This window comes from Mesoplodon bidens (genome assembly GCF_964165515.1).
Source record: "Mesoplodon bidens genome assembly, chromosome: 8".
In the NCBI taxonomy this organism is placed as follows: Eukaryota; Metazoa; Chordata; class Mammalia; order Artiodactyla; family Ziphiidae; genus Mesoplodon; species Mesoplodon bidens.
Window position 1 is genome coordinate 57,590,762 of NC_138165.1, and position 23,674 is coordinate 57,614,435.

Sequence of the window (23,674 nt, forward strand, 5' to 3'; positions counted from 1 at the left end):
TAACATGATTAGAAAGTATAATGGTCCAATATAAAATGTATGGAGAACATCACCCAGATGTAATAACATCTATCTCATATGAATGAATAGACACCTTCTAAAGAAAACTATTTTCTGAGAATATTTTTATTAACCATTTTGTGTGTCCGCTCTTATTAACCTTTTGGAATCACATATCATAGAAATCATCTAATCCCATCACCTCATTTCTAAAAAAAAATTTGAAAAAGTGAGATCCAGAGAAGGTAACTAAAGTGTCCTAAATCCACTGCTAGTCAGTATCAGAGGAAGACTAGACCTACATCCCTTTTTATAGCATTCTTTGTACTAGACAGTATTTCTTTGGATTTTTAAAAAAATTAGTAGTACGTTAATGCAATTATGGTTCTGAAGGGATTTATCACAACAATCTTCTGAGATGTTCTTCTAAATATAGGAGCCAAGACATTGTGCACATAAATAAGTTCATGAATAAAGATTCTTCTATTAAGTTTTTAATTATTCAAATTGTTTCTAAAATTTTACAAAAAAAAAAGCTTCACTAATCCTTACCTTATTGCTCTGTTACACCATACATTATAACTTAACGATACATAAATCAAAAGTGTTGGTATTAATATTCAGGGTTTAGTTAGGATCACAAAGACAGTGTTCACTTGTTCATATCAGCACTGCTCTTGAAATTTCTAGAGAGCAGAAACTGGATTAAACTGAACAGTTCAATTACTTGCATAAAGTATGCAGTGGAGTCATGAAAATGTGACCATATTATTTAAATTTAGGAAAGGATTTCTTAAATTCTACTTATTGTCTAATTATCTTAACTCAAAACAATATATTTAATGGAAAAATTTTACAAAAATCAGGTGATAGAAGGAAAAAGGGATTAAAAAAAGCCATTATTATCGGGCATAGATACTGATGATGATATATTTGTACTCTATATATATAATCACAATTCAGAAGAATTTATATTATTGGCATACATATCTACATACTATTATCACAGCAACCACAAATTTTAAGTAAGACATAATTAACATTTCATATTCTGAAGAGTATCCAAGGGACTATTTATAGAGCAGAAATTAATGATCTAATTAAAACTGATATGCAATGAATTCTGATGATTATTTTCTTTGATACCTATAATTAAGAAATTGGTAAAATTTTCATTTTTTCTAGTACATATTCAAATATAGGTAATGAACATTCTTACTGAATGGAACCTAGAGTAAAAAATTCAGAAGAAAGGCTGAGATTCTTTCCTGAGGTTAAACTGTTGTTCTTTCAAAATAAAACAGCAAATGCACAATACTCAAAACTGACAACGTAAAACCTCAAACTCATTTGACAGCTCTTTTTAAAATTTGCTTTTGGATCAACTCTGAGAATATAATTTAGACTAAAGATGAACATGTGCAGGCTCTAATCAGCTGTGACTTCCCTGGAAATCTGGGACTACTGGTTCCTATTTTTAAAACTCTCAATTCTCTAAACTAATTCTGAAGGCTAGCTAGGAATATCCAAAGGTGCATAGTACTACAAATTTTGCCACTCTAATCAACTACCTAACCATCCCTTACACTGGCTCCAAAGTGAGAAACTTCTAGTAGTCCAATTTCATATCATCTTCTAGAATACTAGGTCTTAGACTTTCTGGCTTTCATAGACAGGAATCCTTTTTTAGAATGCAGATGAGAGAAATCGGGTTGTCAATTTTCCATTTTGTCATTTTTAGGGAATAAAACCCAACTTCCATCCACTATCAGAAGTATTTTAAAATAGAAAGATTAACTTAGCAACAGAAAAACAGGAGGGGAAAAAAAGTCCTTCTAAATGAATTAATTTAATTTTATGAACAATTCATTACGTATATTCTACCTGTGTATATAGTCTTCTGTATACCATAGAATAGCATGGGTCTTTGGACCATGAGATTATTTAAAATCTGCTGGATTCCAAAAGATAAAGCAATTTAACCAACTTTCTATTTTTCCTACTTATTCCTCAATTCCTGTTTTCTGCATCACTTTGGGAGAGAAGGGGCAGAACTGTTTACATTGCCAGAAATTTCTACCTCTGGCTATTTGACTCATAGTATGGAACTTGCAAGATTATTTATGTCTTGCACCAAAGGGTAGCACCAGACTGCCTTACCTGTCTACAGCACCACTTGCAGGGGAGGGGAGGAGGCAGTTCTTTAGGCAGGCCAGTGCAATGCTTCCTCCTCTTCTGCAAGCAGTGCTGGAGATGCTGTAGAAGGAAGGGCATCAGTGAGAGGTACGGAAGAAAGAGGGAAAGGGCACAAGGAATGTTTGTTCAAAGCACTTTTTGCCCACCTATGTTAAATACAGTGCCCAGGGTATAAAGGTCTACATCAGTAAAGGTATGTATTACAGTATCCAAAACTGAATTTGATGTCAACTTAAAATATATGTCATGGTGGGTTCGATTTTTAGGAGGTCACTAGCTTGTATAATTTAGCATGTGAGTAAAAAGTATACTTCAAAAACATGTATCAGAAAAAGATCTTAATTTCAGCCTTCATTCTGAACTTTTTGGTTGTCTAGGTTCCAATAAAATATACTTAGGGAAATATACTTAGTAAACAATATTTCAATTCTAAAAAAAGAAATATTTTCTTAAAATGTTTATTCACAAAAAGACTTTTAGCTGCAGTAGCTCTTTTTCTTAACTGGATTACACAGCCTTTAAGATCCTTTAAATTCTAAGATTATGTGATTAAAAAAAACTAACATGCTGAAATTTAAGATAACTGCTAAAATTCTGAAAAGATTCTACGTTAAGAATGCGTAAATAACATAACCTACAATTATTTAGAATACTACTTAGAGCATCTTATCTATTGGCAACAAATGCTTTAGTATATATTTTTATCAAATTATTTAATGATAAGCTCTGCTCAAGACACTTGTGGTATGCGCTTTATCAACCAAATAATTGTATTCATAACAAATTCATCATACAGTTCATTTAACTTGTCTAAGTGAAAATAAGATGCACTATATTTGCACTATGTAGTCTCTGGGGCCATATTTCAATTATTCTTCTGACACAGCATAATATATAATTAGTTTGTAAATCTTGCCAAGAAATTTTACATATTTTCTATAAAAAGAGTAAAGCTACCTTAGTAGCAGTTAAGGAAGTTATTGTGCTTCCATGACACTCATCTGTCTACAATAACCTACTGAAATATATTTAATGCTGAGGTTACCTGATCATCTCAACAATTCATATAGATAAAGCTACGTAGTAACAGTGACAGAACCAAGTTTAAGCCTCAAATTAAGACAAATCATAAGTGTAAATTATTAGAAGGGGCAATGCTGGTAACCTTCAAAAGATGACATTTCATGCATATGATTATATCTTATAAGTCTGTCAACAGACATAGGTATATCTTAAAATTTTTGAGATGCTTTTGGTTATAATGCTAACATCTATTTGAATAAATGAACCCAACTGCTTGAATGAACAAAAAGCTTCCCAGCCTTTTTTCAGGCACTTTCACTACCGTTCAAGTACGGATTCAAACTGATAAACTAGTAATAATGTTTAATATCATCAATCTGAATATGACAGAAAATACTGACCATCTATTTAGAATTATTCAGAATGAAGAAGATATTCAGAAATCTTGATATGAAGCTATACACATCCATAGTCTTCCTATGAGGAAGAAGTATTTAGTATGTGGTAGTATAACTGTATATACAATTTATAGCTTAAAGATATGACAGAATTTTTTCAGACTGGGCTACTACATTGATTTCTAAGAAAATCCAGTCAGCTTTTACGTGGTTAAATATTTACATATAAAATATTACCAATTATACCAGTTACTTAGTGTATATTTTTGTTTTATCACTAAATATAGCCAAACACTGAGTTCCTTGAATAAAAAATGTACCCACCTCACAAAATAATGTAAGCTTGTCATCTGGTAAAAGACCATTAGCTTCATCAAGCAAAAAATCCCTTCGAATGAATTTTTTAAAACCCCAGTCTTTCCCTTGTACAAATCGATATGCTCTTTGGCTTTCTGGTGGAAAACAGAATAAAAGTTTAAATAAACAAGTAGCCAAGAAACATTCTGTTAATGATAACACAGTTAAATGAATGTGCAAAAATAGGACTGGGCCAATACATCCATCATAAAAATTACAGATATGTGTGTTCATAGGTAAAATGTCAAAAAAGTTACATTAGGTAGAACCAGATCATTTCACAGCCTACCAAAGATTCTGGCCATTATCAATGAGTTCACTTTCAGATTCCTAGATACCTAAGTAGAAGAAAAGCCAGATCAAATCTCAAGGAGAAGGAAGAGATGTTTCAAACAATCTAAGCCCTTTAACAATGAAGTAGGATTAAAATACATTGGCACAGGCATACTATTCATCATCTAATATCAGAACCAACTTAGAAACATACCTCTCATTTCTTGTTTCTCCCTTTAAAAATGGATGCTCTATATCACCAGGGCATCCTGTAAGCTTTCCTGGGATAACCATCCCACTGATTTAAGTTGCACTGAACTAGAGAAAAATCCATTAACTGGTTAAAAAGCTAAATAAAGTCCCCTATCATTTCTAAGTCTTCAGACATAGTCCCATTACCTCTAAAAACAATTTTCATAAAAGTCCAGAAGACAGTCTTAGTATGATTAGTAAAAGATTTAATAAATGTCTGAAGTAAATGTTTCAAATGCCTAACATACTGATTAACAATTGTATACTATGAAATAAACAAGGTCCTTTACAGAAAGTATTCATTATCTGTTATACAAGCTGGAGGTAGAAAACCAGTATTAAATCTAACTGAGATACTCCATGTTAAGGACTGAACGTTTGTATCCCCTCAAAAGTTTCATGTTGAAACCCTATCCCCAAAGTGATGGTATTAAGAGGCCAGTGAGTGGGATTAGATGAGGTCATGAGGGTAGATACCCTCATGAATGTAAGGATTAGTGCTTCCTAGCCCTTTCCATCATGTGAAGACACAGTGAAACACTGGCAGTCTATAAGTAGAACAGTCAGATTAGAATCTGACTATGCTGGCACCCTGATCTTGGATTCCCAACCTCCAGATTTGTGAGAAATAAATGTCCGTTGTTTATAGGCCACCCAGTCTATGTTACTTTGTTATAGCAGCCTGAACTAGAGCACTCGCCTGTCTTAAATGTCAGACAATGTGAAAACACATGTGAAACTATGTATTACCTTAGCAACAAAATATATTATTAAAGTGTGTATTTGGAGGGTTTTTTGTAGTGAGGTTAGTACTTGATTTTTGTTATTCACTTCCAGAAATCACTTCAAATTTAATGCAGCAGTTCATGATATATTTTCCTACTATGCACACTGTACATTTCCTACAATGATCTTCTGTTATGAAGTGCCAGGCTACGTGGTTTCAGCTGGCTATAATTCAGAAGCTTGAACTGAATTTAACAGGTCCTGAGACTAAGAAAAATTGATTTCCTTTCAGTCAGTGTTCAGCCCACTGCTCAAAAAAATTCTAGTGACAAAATATCAGGACATTCAAACTCCTTTCACATTGTTCTTCAGATTTTATTATCTGGCAAAAATGGCAAAGAAGAAAAAGAAATGTTTCCTGAACACCTATTATATATGCCAGGCATTGAACCAGGCATCTTGCCCTGACAGTAGCTGTTTCTACAAGTGAAAAGTGAATGTCATTTTAGGGCATAAAAAATTTAAATTTTAATATGATTTAAAACTAATTTTACATGTCTTAGGAAGTCTAAGACTTAGTAAAACAACTGTAACTCTACACTGGCCTTTAAAATTAACAGCCAAAATGAAATGTTTTGGGTTAAGCAGATTTTAGATTTTAGGGAAAAAAATCCTAAGATTTTCTAAGTAAAAGTGCAGAAGTCACAGTACATAGTTACACAGAGACTTCTTCAAGTCAGTTTGAAAATCACTTACCCATTGCTTTTGTTTCTTCCCTTTTAGCGTTCAGAAGGGAAAATTTGAATTTTGCTCGAACTTCACTTTTTGGACAGCTGACTAAAAGCAAATATAAGGACAAGTAGTCTTTACTTTCATCATCTAATCCCTTTGGATTTACCCTCAGGCACCTAAAATAAAACAATAGGCTCACAAGGAGGAAAATAATACTTTAAACATTCAAGAGAGAGGCAATACTGAAATCATTTGTTAAATCTTAATAATAGAACAGCACTCCTGTCAATATCCTCACAGTTCTTTACAATTCTCTATACTATTAGGAACTTATTATAAATCTAATATAAAATTAGACAAATATCCATTCAGAAACAGTAACAACAAAATTTTAAAGTAGCTGATGATCATATCAAAAACATATACCCAAAACAAACAAACATCTTACCATTTCATTTTGTCACTGGGGCTAGATGAGAATGTTGAACTTTTTAACACTTCACCCATTTCCTCTCGACAAAAACTGAAGTTATTAATGGTCCACATGTAGGAAAATTTTACAACTTTAACCTAAAACATTCAGAAAAGCACTTTTACAATGATGACTTTTACACTCTTGACCTGTCACATGTTAAACATTCTTTGACCCACTCTTCTAACACTTCTAGTAACAATGCCAAAGTGCTTCACAATATTCTCAAAATACTACACAACTTGTAAGTGACATAAAGGAAGGCATTTTTTTTTTTTTTTGCGGTATGTGGGCCTCTCACTGTTGTGGCCTCTCCCGTTGCGGAGCACAAGCTCCGGACGCGCAGGCTCAATGGCCACGGCTCACGGGCCCAGCTGCTCCACGGCATGTGGGATCTTCCCAGACCGGGGCATGAACCCGTGTCCCCTGCATCGGCAGGCGGACTCTCAACTGCTGCGCCACCAGGGAAGCCCAAGGAAGGCATTTTTAACAGCATGTACCTGTGTGTAACACCAGCTTTCTGCTATAGGACCAGCAGACATATCTCCAGAGAGAGGTGGGGTGGGTTCCCGAGACATTGCCACTTTATTGCAGTCTTCTAAGATTTATGCAATATCCCACACAGTTGAGTGCTTTACTACAAAGAAAAGAAGTTTCATTTACTAATCAAAAAGTTTAACTGAATCAAGAGGAAAGAAGTATTTAAACAGTCATAAGACAATTACTTTCTCAAATTACATTATGAGGAAACGTGAGGATTTCATTTAAATTAATGAAAATTATTTTTTTAAGAAATAAAACCATAAAACTTTATGCCATATAACACTAGAAATCTGAATGAAGTTAATACTTACAGATTTTATTACACAAAGGTATACTTTCCAAAACTGTCACAAATCAAAAAATAACATATAGCTTAATAGTAAGATCGAAAATATAGTATCACAAAATAACGTGGAAACTGATAATAATTAATATCTGATTCACCTTCCTTCACCTTTCCATTGACATATTTATGAAAATCCAAAGGGCTACGAAGTTAGAACAGCCCTGGAAACTACGAATATTACTCGTCTCTCAGACCCCCAAGTTCTGACCAACTAAAAACACAGAATGAGACTTAACAGGCAATGCTGAAGAATTATATTCCACAGAAATCTACCTCTATCTCAGACACACAGGTTCTCAGATAAGACTTTGTCCCTATCAGAGTGTTCCCTACCAGATAATATGTACCGTCTCATAAAGTTTCCTCCCAATTGGCTGTTCTTGAACTACATCTGTTTGGACACATAATTAATCATCATAACCTGGCCAGGACATTAGTGACTAGATGGTGCTTTGCAACTTGGAAAAGTCTATAAAAGAAAAGAGGCAAAATCCAGAAGAGCTACGTAAGTATTGCACTTTGCAGGGGTATGGGTGGCGGTGTTGAGATTACATTCCAGTACAAGGAATCAAGTCTGGAGAACACTGTTTTCATTTAAGAATAATTAATGAGTGAAGAAAAGCACAAGAGTCCTATAAAAAGAAACTACTAAGGGAAAAAAAAGGAAGGACTTCATTCAAAATGCAGAAGAAAATATCTGCTCTGTGTCTACAACCAATGAAACAATAGTATGAAATAAGAAAACAAAGACTGAAGAAAGCTACCTGAAAGATACATAAAAACAAAAAGAGGGCTTCCCTGGTGGCGCAGTGGTTGAGAGTCCGCCTGCCGACGCAGGGGACACGGGTTTGTGCCCCGGTCCGGGAAGATCCCACATGTCACGGAGCGGCTGGGCCCGTGAGCCATGGTTGCTGAGCCTGCACGTCCGGAGCCTGTGCTCTGTGACGGGAGAGGCCACAACAGTGAGAGGCCCGCGTACCGCAAAAAAAAAAAAAAAAAAAAAAAAGCATCCATACCATTTTTCACCTATAGTATTTATTTTCAAAGATTATTTTAAACTGTTGTCAATTCCTATAGCCAGGAAAACTGCAGAGAAGCAGATATTACTTTACTGGCAAATCTTTTCTGTAGGACAATCTTACAATTAGTATCAAAAGAAATTTTTTTCTCAGATTCATCCTAGAAATTCATCTTGGGACAAATATCACAACTGTGGGAAAAGATAAATAAGTATAAGTGTAGTATGTTTTTGTGATATATTTATATGCACAGAACTATGCAACCATTAAGAATGTACTTAATTTTCTTAATGACAGGTAAAGTATTCAAAATATGTTTAAAGTAAAACATTAAACAGAGTATGCCTTAAAGGACCTCACTAATAGCACATACAGGCATAGCTCAAGATACTGAGGGTTCGGTTCCAGACCACCACAGTAAAGCGACTATCACAAAGTGAGTCACATGAAATTTTTGGTTTCCCAATGCATATAAAAGTTATGTTGACACCATGCTGTAGTCTACTAAATGTTCAATAGCATTACACCTAAAAAATGTACAGACCTTAATTAAAAGATACTTTATTGCTTAAAAATGTAACTAACCATCACCTGAGCTTACAGAGAATCATAATCTTTTTGCAATAGTAACATCAAATATCACTGATCAGATCACCATAACAAATGAAAAAGTTGGAAATAGTTTAAGAATTACCAAAATGTGACACAGAGACATGACATTAGTAAATGCTGTTGAAAAAATGGCACTAATAGACTTGTTTGATGCAGGGTTGCCATAAACCCTCAATTTGTACAAAGTGCAGTATCTGTGAAGTGCAAAAAAGTGAAGCACAATAAAACGAAGTATGCTTGTAGAGTTATTACAAGTATGGGTGCATAAAGAAAAACAGACTGGCACATAGACACACTGAGTTGAACTTTGGCACTGATAATGCTTCTAAGATATATATCTAAGTATTAACAGAGGCTACCTCTGGGTGGTGAGATTTTTGCTTATTTTTACTTGTTTATATTTTCTAAGTATGTTATTATGTTTTAATTAACAGAGATACAAGTCATTATTTTTAAAAGAAGTAGAAAATCAGTTATTTGCATGCTTAATTAGCCCACAGAAAATGTGTGTGTGTGTGTGTGAGAGAGAGAGAGACAGAGAGAGAGAGAGAGAGACTTTCCAAGTAGTAGACATTGAGAGACATTAGGTCAAAGAAGATGGTAAGTCAAAGAAAACTTTAATCATAATCCTTAATACTTAACTTTCTATAAGAAGATGCCAATTTAATACTAATAAAATAAAGAAAACATAAGTTTAAAGAATCTAGAGTAAAAAACAAAAGTTCTTTAATGCCTCTACAAGAGTTTTTACCTTGCTCAAGTGTAACTCACAACATAATCCATATATATATATATATATATATATATATATATATATATACATAAAAGAACCAAGTAAAAGTTTACGAAGATTTTTGTCTTTTTTCCAACTACTTCAAATGATGTAGTTATGTGATGGGGGTATGAAGAATGCTGGTGAGCAGACTGCATTTGTGCATACTTACAAGACATTATGTACCTTGTTTATTCCTCCACAACTCTATGAGATGGATGTTAATAACCCCACCTTAACCATGAGAAAATGACTAGACAAGTTAGAAAGCTTACTTTAGACTTTATTAACCAGAAAGTGGCTGAACACAAATTTGCCTGGCTCCAAAGTCTATACTCTTTCCATAGAATAATGCTGCTGCTCCTGATATAACAGAGCTGAAACAGCCCTTAACCTGTGTGGTCCAACTCTTATTTTACAGTTGAGGACCAAGATGAGAGAAATGGACTAGACTAGAAAAATAAACTGCCCATGTTTACATTGCTGGATAAATATCAGAAGAAGGACAAAGACAAAGATCTCCTAATGTCCATTTCAGTGCTATTGCCAGTATTCTATTTTCTTTTTCTTCTCTTCAAACGTTTAAAAAAAAAAAAAGATAGTAGACCATCAGCTACATTCAAGACCTTCAGGACTTCCTATTCTTGTTCTTGCAGAAAGAGCGTAACTAATATAAAATCTAGAGAATAACTGTGAACAATCTACACAAATTAACAAATAAAGGTTTCATCCATATTCTAAATATGTTTCTTTTAAAAATTTTAAGTGTGATGTTTTATAGCTTTATTTTAAAAAGCAAGACTTATTAGAATAAACACATATGTAATTTTCTACTTAAAAAAATGTTTGAGTGCCAGACTTAACGTTCTATTATAGCGGTCCCCAAGCTTTTTGGCACCAGGGACTGCTTTCATGGAAGACAATTTTCCCACGGACGGGGGTGGGGGGTGGTGATATGGCTCAGGCGTCAATGCGAGTGATGGGGAGCGGCAGATGAAGCTTCGCTTGCTTGCCTGCTGCTCACCTCCTGCTGTATGGCCCAGTTCCTAACAGGCCATGGACCGGTACTGGTCCACAGCTCCGGGGTTGAGGACCCCTGTTCTATTAGGCATACGTAACAGACACACACTCAGCTACATAAATTCACCATAAAGAATGTCAAATACCCAGAATATATATAAAGAACCGTATGTCAAACAACCATCTTCCTACCACCAAACCTCTTCTTCCTACCAGAAGTTATCTGCATCTTAAAGTTCTAGCATAGCAAAGAATTTCTTCACATTCTTGTGTATCTGTGAATCCCTAAACTATATAGATAGAAATTTACAGATGTAGTAAAGTATATGCATATAGACCTCACTGAAAATGGCAAAGCGGGGTGTGCTTTGTACAGGCTGGTAACCTTCCTGAAGGATCAGCTTAAGGGCTTGCCTTTGTCTCACCTGCCTTGGAGCTTCTGCAGGGTAGAAGCAGCATTCTGGGTGGCAGCATTTTTCAAAACCATTTAAAAGCAAATGTATTACTGTACCTGTCTGGAACAGGGCTAAGTGTTGGGGCCATCATCAGCCAGATAGGAAAGCCTGGGGAGAAAGAAACTGAGAAAGATACTTGGGAGAAAAGGGCTTTTAAAAGCTCTCACACATACAGGGGAAGTTAGAAGGTCATGTGCATAACTGAGTCCAAACACATCCTTGGAAAAAATGTGAGACGACCCTAAGCTATCAACTCTGGCTGACCTTTAGGTATCACGCAAGCAGAAAGTGAAGACTAAGGCAGAGCTGTAAATGGTGAAGCGTTGAAGAAGTGCTCAAAAGAAAAAGCCAATTTCTACAAAACTAGAAAAGTATGTTTTTGGCTCCGTGTATTTATGGAAATCAAAAATAAGTTGAAAGTAAAAAGATGAAAAAAGATATTCCATGTGAAGAACCAAAAGAGAGCTGGGTAGCTATAGTAATAAGACAAATGGACTTTAGTCAAAAGTTATCACAGGAGACAAAGTAGCATAGAACATATTGATAAAAAGGTGAAACATGAAGAAGACATATAACAACTATAAACATATATGCAAACAGAGCTCCAAACTATATCAAGCAAGAACTAATGAAATTGGAAACAGACAATTCCTCAGTAATAGTTGGAAATATCAATACGTGACTTTCAATAATATATAGAACACCCAGGAAGATGATCAATAAAGAAACTGAGGACTTGAACAACATCATAAAACAACTAAACCTAACAGACATTCACATGTCGACAACAGAATACAAATACACATTCTTTTCAAATGCACATGGAATCTTCTCCACTTAGACTGTATGCTACGCCACAAAACAAGTCTCTGACAAATTTTAAAATACTGAAAAAGTATCTTCTCTGACTGCGCTCCCTCTTCCCCCTTGGGGCTCAGGTATCCATCTTACTGGGAAGAGCAGGATGTCAACACTTCCCATTCTATTGCTGAAGCTAAAGTCCCAAGTGAATGTGGCCAAGAGATGGTGGGGGAGGGGGGGCGGGGGTGGGATGTAGGATCTACCTTGGGTGTGGTGCTGCTGTAGCACTGACTGCTACTGTTGCAGCCTGTAAGGTGGGAGTCCCATACTGGGAGGACCAAGCCAGGAAGACCTGAGGGTGCCATTTCCCTCCTCTACCCCCATTCCACCAAGTGCTTAGCTCCTAGAGCAGAGATATCACTGGGAGAGAAATATATCACTGTACGCACTCCAGACTCCAGAGACCTGACCTGGAGATACTGCCTGTGGGGCACGGAGGCCATAAAACTGATAGCTTCAAATCTTTTCCTAGAGAAATAGCAATTCATTTGCAAAGGAATGAGCAAGGGTGCTCTGAAAAACAGTAGAGGTCCTGGTGAAAGGCAATTGAGAGGAGATTAGAGGAATCCTGGGACGTAGGTTGGTTTGTTTGCCAGAGAGCAATGGAAACAACTAGGAGGAGCCTTCCTGGGGTCAGAAGATATCTCAAGCACTGATTTAGGAAACCTTTCCTCCAAAGGAACTTAAATTTGATTAGTACGTGCAGCAATTAATGTCTCAGGCCATTGCTAAAATTATAGCACAATTAGCCTTAGATTAGTGGACCGTAACAGTTCTAAGTTGTCAGGGAAAGAGACAGTTAAGAACCCTGCCAATACCATTGTCATCCCAGCGTTAACCATTGGAAAACGTAGGGCTATAACCCTAGAGAAGTAACATCAGAGGCTGTGTGTGTGCATGCACATGTGTGCGTTGTGTGTGTGTACGTGTCGGGGGGTGTGGTGGGGGAGTGGGGTGGATGGAAGGAGAGGAAAACAAACTCCACTAAAATAACCCCGCAAGTCACTGAACAAATAAACAAGCAAGTAACAATAATATGCACTGGAAGGGAGAAACCAGCTTCAGGAATTTCTAACATTATATAAAATGTCCAGTTTCCAACATAAAATTATGCAGATTTTCTTTGCAAAAAACATGCAAAGAAACAAGAAAGCATGACCCATATAATGGGGAAAAAGTAGGTAATAGAAACTGTCTATGTAGGAGATGTTGTATACACATGTGAAGAACTAAAGGAAACCGTGATTAAATAAGTATGTTGACAATGTCACAAAAAATAGAGCATATCAATGTAGAGGTAAAAATTATGAGTTTTTTAAAGGAAACTCTGGACTTGAAAAGTACAATAACTGAAATGGAAGAATGACATAAGGGGCCATGTTCATATACAGCAGATATGAACTGGTAGAAGAATTACTGAACCTGCTGAGAGATCAATAGAGATTATGCAATCCATAGATGAAAGAATAAAGAAAAATAAACAGAGCCTAAGAGAAGTGTGGGACCCTATTAAGTACACTGACATACATATAATGGGGAAAAAAAGACAAAATGGAGCAGAAGAAAAAATATTCTAAGAAATGCTGAAAACTTCCCAAATTTATTGAAAAACAACAATATATACACATTTAGGGAGCTCAACTAACTCCATGTAGGATACACACAAAGAGATCCATAGACACATCACAGTAAAAATGATGAAAGCCAAAGAGAAGGAAAAAATAGTCACTAGGATGGTTACACTACAATTAAAAAATGGAAAATTACCAGCATTGGTGAGAATGTGGAGGAATTAGAAACCTTGCATATTGCTGGTGGAAACAAAATGGTTCATTTCAGCTGCTGTGGTATATTTGGCAGTTCCTCAAAAAGTAATTCCATTCCTAATTATACATCCAAAATAACTGAAGACAGGTGTTCGAACAAAAACTTGTACATCGATGTTCACAGCAGCACTATTCAAAATAGCCAAAAGTTTATTGGCTAATAATCCAAATCATCAACTGATGAACTGATAAACAAAATGTATATCCATGCAATGGAATATCATATAGCCAGAAAAAGTAATGAAGTATGTGCTATAACATGGATGAACCTCAAAATATCATGCTAAATGAAAAAAGCCAAACACAAAAGGCCACACACTGTATGATTTCATTTACATGAAATATCCAGAATATGATATGACATATGGACAGAAAGCAGATTAGTGGTTGCCAGGGGCTAGAGGGAGGGTGAGACATGGAGAGTGACTGCTCAGTGGGTATGGGGTTTCCTTTTGGAGTAATAAAAATGTTCTGGAACTAGATAGTGGTGCTGGTTACACAATTCTGTGAATGTACTATAAACACCAATGAACTGTATACTTTAAAACTGTTAAGGGACTTCCCTGGTGGTCCACTGGGTAAGAATCCACACTCCCAAAGCAGGGGATCCGAGTTCAATCCCTGGTCGGGGAACTAGATCCCACATGCATGCCACAACTAAGAAGTCTGCATGCTGCGACTAAGAGCCCACATGCTGTAATGAAGATCCTGCGTGCCACAAATAAGACCCGGCACAGCCATACATACATAAATACACACATAAATACATAAATAAATAAATAAATAAATAAATATTTTGGGACTTCCCTGGAGGCACAGCGGATAAGACTCCACGCTCCCAATGCAGGGGACCCAGGTTCGATCTCTGGTCAGGGAACTAGATCCCACATGCAGGCTGCAACTAAGAGTTCACATGCTGCAACTAAAGAGCCTGTGTGCTGCAACTAAGGAGCTGGCGAGCCACACCTAAGGAGCCCACTTGCCGCAAGTAAGGACACTGCAAGCCACAACTAAGACCTGGTGCAACCAAATAAATAAATATTAAAAAAACACAACTGTTAAAATGGTGAGTTTTATGTTATATGAATTTTACCTCATTTAAAAAATATATGCACATACATGTCCATATCTACATATACACACATATTTCTTTTGTCATTAAAAATAATGGAATTATAAAGTCTCTTCTGTAACTGTTGAGACTAAATTAGCTACTATTAGCAAATAAAGTACTAAAGAGATTATTTTTAATAACTCTGAAGAGAGACATTTTCAGCAGCTGTGTAGTATTCCTAGTCTGTTAGCTATCAAGCTTCCAGACTAATGGAATATATGAATTATCCAGCAAAGTTCAGGTTGTTTTTTTTTTAAAGCCATACTGTCTGAAGAATATTATCAAAATTCTATCCAGTTATAAAATGTGACTAGCGGGGCTTCCCTGGTGGCACAGTGGTTGAGAATCTGCCTGCTAATGCAGGAGACACGGGTTCGAGCCCTGGTCTGGGAGGATCCCACATGCCACGGAGCAACTAGGCCCGTGAGCCACAACTACTGAGCCTGTGCGTCTGGAGCCTGTGCTCCGCAACAAGAGAGGCCGTGATAGTGAGAGGCCCGCGCACCGCGATGAAGAGTGGCCCCCACTTGCCACAGTCAGAGAAAGCCCTCACACAGAAACGAAGACCCAACACAGCAAAAATAAATAAATTAATAAACTCCTACCCCCAACATCTAAAAAAAAAAAAAATGTGACTAGCGTATTTACGAGGTACCTCTTTTGTACTGTCATCTGTAATCAGCGCAAGTCTTCTAGGAGCTTTCTTAACCAAATGTGATGTTAATCATAACATTTTTGTGTATTAATTCTTCAACTAACAAAATGTAAATCACGCTGCAACTGTGAAATACTACCATATTTATCCTAAAAGTTATAGAACTGCTTCATGAAGTTATAACTGAAAATACTGTCTGAGGTCAAGGCAATTTTATATATATCAACTATAATTACATAATGAAATAAGTTAGTATGAAACTTAATATATAATAATATATAATGCTCAACAGTTTTGTTAAGACTTAACAGGAAGAATAAAGATAATAAAATAATAACAATACATGTATCATAAGCTTCTTAAATCTCTTTAAATTAAGCATATGGGGACTTCCCTGGTTGCGCAGTGGTAAAGAATCCATCTGCCAACGCAGGGGACATGGGTTCGAGCCCTGGTCTGGGAAGATCCCACATGCTGCAGAGCAACTAAGCCCATGCGCTACAACTACTAAGCCAGTGCATATACAAGTTATGTTTACACTATACTATAGTTTACTAAGTGTGCAGTAGCATTATGTCTAAAAAAAAGTACATATATTAATTAAAAAATATCTTGCTAAAAATGCTGACCATCATCTGACAACACAGCGTTGCCACAAACCTTCAATTTGCAAAGACACATTATCTGTGAAGCACAATAAAGCAAAATGCAATAAAAGTTGTACCTGTATAAGGGTAAAGAAAGGTTTAGGTTAAAAATAATGAGAATAAATATATAACTGACAAATCCTATCCAAAACAAAGCAGGTACAGCTACATTAGCTAAATTTAAAATTTAAAAGAAATTTTAAAGCAAGAAGCATTCAGAGACATAAAAAGGAAAATAATAAAATGAGAAAAATGGTCAATCATAAAAACATAATACTAAACGTGTCTGTATGCAATAGGATGATTCCAAAAATCACAGTGGGAGACTTTAATTCACTTCTCTCAGTAAGTGAAAGAACAATCTTAATGACATATATAGGTAAATATACATACACATATTCATATATATATACATGAGGGGCCAGAGGGAGGGAGAGAGGCAGGAGTTGAGGGAAGAGATATGGCACCCAACAACAAAAGAATGCAAAGTATTTTCAATGGCACAGGAATCATTTGCCAAAACTAACCATATTACTGCAAGATAAAGAAAGCCTTACAAACAAATACTGGTCACTGAAATCATTCAAAGTACAAACCTTAATCACAGTGGGATTAAGTTAAAAATCAATAAGCAAAAAGATAACTAGAAAATACCTAATCTCCAAAAATTAAATAATAGCTTTCTAAATCTATGGGTGAAAAAAGAAATCACAATGAGAATTAGAAAACATTTTGAATTGAATATTAAAGATAAGAAATTTCCAAACTTGTAAGATGTAGTTATATCAGTGCTTAGGAAATTTATACCTTTCATGCATATATCAGATAAGGAAGGCTGAAAATCAATGACAAGCTTCTATCTAAGGAAGCTAGAAAAGAGTATGTCAAACCCAAAGAAAGTAGAAGAAATAATAAAAGTATGAGCAGAAAGCAATGACTAGGAAAAAAAATGTACAACAGACAACAGAAAAAATGCAAAGTCAAATGCTTTGTATTATTTTTGAAAAAAATAATAAAATCGATAACTTTAAACTAATCAAGGGAAACGAGAGAGGACACAAATTTACAACACGTAAAATGATGCTCTGAAGGACAATGAGGCTATCATGAAAACGTCACACCAACTTAATTGATAATTTAAGTAAAATGAGAAAATTACCTGAAAAAACCACTTTCCAAAACTGACATACAATATGAAAGAGAAAATTATAAAGTCCTATTTTTATTAAACTTTAATTATTAAAAACCCTCTCACAAGGAAAACTTATAGGAATGGCTTCACTGCACAAGCTCTTCCACAAAATGGAAAACAAAAACAAACTTCGCAGCTTGTCTGATAAAACCAGTGTAATTTTTATACCAAAACCTGTCCAGCACATTACAAGAAGGAAAAATATAGGAAAGTCTGTCTCGTGAACATACATATAAAAATCCAAAGCAAACTAATAGCAAGTCAAACCTAGGATTGCATAAAAAGTATATTTCATGACTAATGAAGTTTTATTTGAGTAATGCAAGGGTGATTAACATCAGAATCTATTAGTTTTTTCTATTAACCAAAAAAGGAGGAAAATAGATCACCCTGACAGGTGCAGAAAAAGCATTTGATAAAATTTAATACCCATTTGGGATAAAAACTCTTTACAAAACTGCGAATAAAAGATAACTTCCAAAAAAAAAGAACTTCTTTAATTTTACAAAAAGTGTCTTAAAACACATACCCACGCCCCTATAGTAAGAGTTCCAGGTGAGATGAGACAAGAAAGACCACTATCAGCACTTTCACTCAACACTGCACTTGAAGTCCCAGGCAGTACCTTAAAGCAGGAAAAAAATAAAGGCATAAGAATTGGAAAAGAAAAAAGAAAATCATCATCATTCCCAGATAGCACACATGATTGTGTACAAACTAACAGAATTAACAAGGAATTTTGTACAAGTTGCTGTGTAACATATAAAAATCTATTGTATTTCTATATGTTAGCAACAATTAAAAAACAGAAAATTTAAAAGATACCACTTATAATATAATTTAAAAATCCACTTTTCCTAGAAGTAAATCTAATGAAAGATGCTCACAAACTCTATACTGAAAACTACAAAATGGTACTGAGAGAAAAGTAAAAAGAAATATGCCATGGTTCATGAAATGTAAAATAAATCTTGTAAAGAATTCTCCCCAGATTGACATATAAATTCAGTGCAATCACTATCAAAATCCCAATTTTGCTTCTTATGGAAACTGACAGATGAATTCTAAAATTTATATGGATATGAAAAAGCATTCTTGAAGAACAACAAAGCTAAAGGACTATAAGTACGTCAAGTGTATGACATCAAGACTTAAGTATAAAAAATAAGTATAAAATTTCAAGACTTAAAATATAGCTATTGAAATTAAGACAGAGTGGTACTGGTGAAAAGAATTAGAGAAACTGATCAATGGAAGAAAACAGAATCTGGAAACAGATGTACACATATTTAGCATATTTATGACAAATAATGAAATGCAGTACAGAAATGATGGTCTTTATGGTCCTGGGTCAAATGGACGGTCATATAGAAAAATAAAATCTTGACTCCTACTTCATGTCATATACAATGATCAATTCCAGATTTAGTTCAGATATAAATATGAAAGTAAAGCAATAAAACTTGGAGGGGGAGGGGAATGGGAGAATATCTTTACAACTCTGGGGTAGGCAAATATTTCTTAAGCAGGACACAGGGTAGAAAAAGATATTTGCAATACAGGGATCTGATACAGGGCTTATATCCAGAGTATACAGAGAATTCCTACAAATTATTATAAAAAGTGCAGGGAATTGAACAGAAAAATTCGCCAAAGACTTAAATACTTCATAAAAAGTAAAAAAAAAAAAAAAAAAAAGATAGCCAAAAGGTCAGTCAACATATGAAAAGGTGTTCAACTTCATTAGTTATCAGACAAATATATTAAGACAACAGTGTGATAACCACTACTCACACAACAGGATGGCTAAAATTAAAATTTAAAAAGATAATACATGTTGCCAGAGAGGGAGAAATGAATCTCTAAAATTACACTGATGGTGAAAGTATAAATTAGTCTAGCCACTTCGGAAAATTGTTTGCAATATCTATTAAAGCCAAACAATTGAATACCTTGAAACTCATCAATTCCACTCCTGGGTATACAGTCAGAAGCATACATTCATATGTTCTTCAAAATATGTGTACAAGATTGCTCATTGATGGGTTCTACATATAAATATAAAAACAAAGCAGTAAAGCTCTTGTGATTGTCAAAAACTGAAAACTACCCAATTATTCCTAAGTAATAGGATGGTTAAACTATGGTACATTCATATAGTGAAATATTATACAACAATGAGAATGAAGTCAGAAGAGCAGAGGTATAAGTGACAAGGTTTTGAGGAATTATGGATATCAAGGTTTGTAGTTTAGAAAACAGACAAGTCAATGATAAAGGTGATTCATGTAAGAGACAATAAGAAGCTGCGTTTTTGGACAATTTAAGAGTTTGGGGGTAGAAGAGGAAGTGGAATTATCATCACATTCAAGAAGACCATAAAATATACATATTTATTATAACTTTACAGAAGTACACACACAGAAAAATGATACAATGAGATGAGTGTTATTTATTAGCTTCTTATGAGTCCAGTCATGCAAAGAACCCTATTACTATTCCAGTAGGTACTTACTAAGAGGGAACAAAAATCTCTAGCAGTTACTGCAAGTATGTTTGCTACTAAGTCCAGCAAGTCACCAACAGACTTCTTCAACCAAGGTTTTCAACTCATGGAATTGAGGAAGTTTTCTCTGCAAATGCATCTTCAGTATTATACGAACAATCATTGTGAAAATTTATTTTATAATAATCAACTTCATAGCCAACCTTAGAGAAACTTATCTGTTCTATAAGGAAAGAGTTATCTAAAATATGTAACTTTTTCCTGAATAGAAGCAATCTAACAATATCAAGAATAAATATTTTGTAAAGGCTTTCTATATGCCAGGCCTAAGTATTTGTCTAATTTGATTACCAAAATAACTCTACGAGGAGAGTAATCAAGCTTCTGCCAATGTTATAGGGGAGTAAACTAGAGTGCAAAAAGGCTACATAATCTACCCAGGATTATAATGCTAAAATTTGGCAATGTCTGCCTGCCTGCCTGGATTCAGCCTAAGCTTATAATTCTTAAAGACGACCTTTCTAGCATGTTAGTAACAGAAAAAAACAACAAAAACCAAAACAAACAAACAAAGGGGTTTCATACTCTCTTCCAAACTCATGTGACAGATTACATGGCCTTCCATCAACTTTCTAATTTCTAGATGTCTGGATCAGATGTAGTACCCAAGATGGAACTTTGAAAGCAGTACATAGTTCAAGGCAGTCAAGTGAGCACATTTATCTTTTTTATTTCTCAACATACCAATGAGATGAAAACAAATTTTTGCAAAAGAATGAAGTCATAACTGGGCTGGAAAATACAAAAGGATGATATTGGTGGATCAGATATTTTAAGAAATTTAAGGCAGATAAATGGGAACAAATTAGCAGAGAAATCAATTAGATAGGAACAAGTTAGCAGAGAAACTTAAAGGAGAAAATCACAACAGACAATTGGGAAAAGGTCCAAAACTGTAAAATAAAACAAAATAACCCTGGTAGAAATGGAGACAATTTAGGGGACAGAATGGTACACTTAAATAAAACAGGAATAAGCTGCTTTGAACAAGTGGTCAGAAAACAAGAATTCTTGTTAATTAAAAATATAAATGGGGGACTTCCCTGGTGGTCCAGTGGTTAAGAATCCACCTTCCAACGCAGGGGATGCTGGTTCAATCCCTGGTCAGGGAACTAAGATCCCACATGCTAGGGGGCAACTAAGCCCACGTGTCACAACTAGAGAGTCCAAGCGTCGCAACTACTGAGCCCACACACTGTGGAGCCCGCGTGCCACAACTAGAGAGAAGCCTGCACTCCACAACTAGAGAAAAGCCTGCACACTGCAACGAAGAGCCCGTGTGCCGCAACTAAGACCTGACGCAGCCAAAAATAATATTATAAAAAATATATATATTTAAATGATAATTCCAATGGGTAAGATAAACAATAAAATGTTTATAATTAACAGAGAATAAAAGATAAAGACTACTTTTGAAGACACAAACTAAATACACAAAGAATATAGTAAATAAGAGAAGTTAGGGACACAGAGGTCAGACAGAAGAGATCCAGTATTCCAACAGGAGAGCCATTAAATGCTCCTGAAGGGGATTAAGACAGAAATAACAGAGATATATCAAGAGAAAAAACCAGAAGACTATTTCCACGATCTGAAGGAAGACACAAGTTCCCAGTCAGGCCTCACCAACTACCAAGAATGCTTACTGCAAAAAGATCTATACCTAGACACATCCTGGCAAAATTTCAAAGTTCCACCGAAAAAGAGAAAATCCTAAAACTTCTCATGTTATCTACAAAGGAACCAGTCACACTGAAATCTAAATGCTGTTAAGATATAAGGAGAAAAAAAAAAGATATAAAGAGAAATGCTTTTAAGGTTTTTAAGAAAAATTTTGAATTTAGAATTTCATACTCAAAATTCTTCAGGAATGCAAGCTGAAGAAAGGACATTTTCGATAGCAAATACTTGAAAAGTTTGTCATTCTATATTGAAAATTACTCAGTGAACCCAATGAACTCCAAACTTTTTTGTATGACATGCCTTTATGAGTAAAAAACCATTTGCTCTCAGCATGCATGTCTATTTATAAATTAACATATTATTATACTAATATATTTATGCATATTATAAAGCATATCAAAATTAAAATTTAAAATAATCAGATAAAAATTAAATAATTTAATTTTTAATATATTCTGACACCCCCCAAATTATCTTGTGTAACCCGTTTATGTGGATGCTTTGTTTTGAAGACCACAGTTCTAACCAAATGAAAACGAACCCTAAAGAAACCATGGGCTTGAAAAAACAACAGAATTGAACAGGTCTCAGTAGAGAAGGAAACTAAAAAAGAACTAGGAGAATTCACTACGATTTGACACTCAGAAAATTTTCCACTGGTAAAGTTTTTATGTACATAGGATTACATTTCATTATCTGTGAGGCCACCCTACTTTGTTCTATAGTAAGTATTTATATAATCACATTATAAATATTTCCAGGTTTAAAATTTTTAGAATTGGTCTGCAAATAAAGCAAAAAAGAAATTAAAATGCAAACACATTGATGATGTAGCCTTTAACAACGAATAATAATTGGGAGATTGACGGAGTGAGGAGAGAAACAAGACTATCATTCACAGAGGTAGGCAATACTGTCTAGAACTAAAAGCAGGCACAATTTACAGTGGGAAGTGGAACTGGGGGTGGGAAGGTGACTTCCTATTCTTTTCACTCTTATGTAACATGAATCGCAATATAATTACGACTTCTATTTTTAAGAAGCATTATAAGCAGGAGGGAAAGCAGTACATAACACAGTATGCCCATTTAGAAAACTGAAATTGTTACTGATTGCCATAGTCAGCTCCCATTAAATACACCTACCACCTCCATCACCCTCTGTTCATTTACTGCCTTTTACTACTGAGTTTTACGTGCACAGAACAGCTGTGTTTTTACCTAAACTATGATCTTCTTGAAGTTTTTTCTGTTTTATTCATTTCTGCAATGCAAAGCCTAGCACAATGCTCAGTGTTTATTTTTTAAAAAGAGGGAGGGGACTAATTAAATGGTCTGAGGAAAATAATGGAGAAAAGCCATCTTGTAGTTCCAATCACTTAAAACCAGTTTATCTCAAGTTTACTAAAGTTCACTAAAATGCATATAAACACGGAGAGAAAGGCTCCTCTTTGAAAAAGAAACAGCTGTTGACTCTCAGGAGAGTGATTCAACTCAGTGGCAGCATATCTAGGTCCTAGTAAAAATCTTAGGGGGCAGGAACAGGGGCTGATGAAGGATATAGCAACGGAAATATTCTGAACCCTCAAGAAAAAAAATGGCTGGGGGTGGGAAGACCATTCCTGCTTCCTGACTATATATACTCCTATAGAAGAGGAAAGCTAATAGAGCTGGGGGGGAGTGGATGGCACACAGGAGTCATGGCTTATGATGAAATTACCCAGGGCGTGCGCGTGAGTGCCTGCACGCACGCACGCACGCACGCACACACACACACACACACGTTGCGCAAATACTTCCATTTACGTTATAGTCTCTTACTGGGGCCCTTAATTTTTTCCTACTTTGGTTATTGAGAGGCCTAAGTGAAATAGCAGTTTTACAGTTTGAACTCTCTGCCCAAAATAAAAGGTAACTTTTCCTTAAAACTTGGTA

General features: G+C 35.2%; 1 protein-coding gene across 2 annotated transcripts in view; it reads right to left on the reverse strand.

Annotated features, from left to right (window-relative positions):
- The window catches only part of SPOPL (speckle type BTB/POZ protein like), a 57,033-nt gene that overhangs the window by 14,820 nt on the left and 18,539 nt on the right, over positions 1-23,674 (reverse strand). Inside the window, exons 2-6 of one of the 2 annotated variants that reach the window (XM_081242309.1) lie at positions 6,930-7,066; positions 6,406-6,527; positions 5,982-6,133; positions 3,942-4,069; positions 2,161-2,256 (exon numbers count right to left, since the gene is read on the reverse strand). In XM_081242309.1, coding sequence (XP_081098435.1) covers positions 2,161-2,256; positions 3,942-4,069; positions 5,982-6,133; positions 6,406-6,527; positions 6,930-7,007 — 576 coding nt within the window. In that variant the 5' untranslated portion in view covers positions 7,008-7,066. Of the gene's footprint in view, positions 1-2,160; positions 2,257-3,941; positions 4,070-5,981; positions 6,134-6,405; positions 6,528-6,929; positions 7,067-23,674 lie in introns of those variants that run through there. The other variant, XM_081242308.1, reaches the window with a different exon arrangement.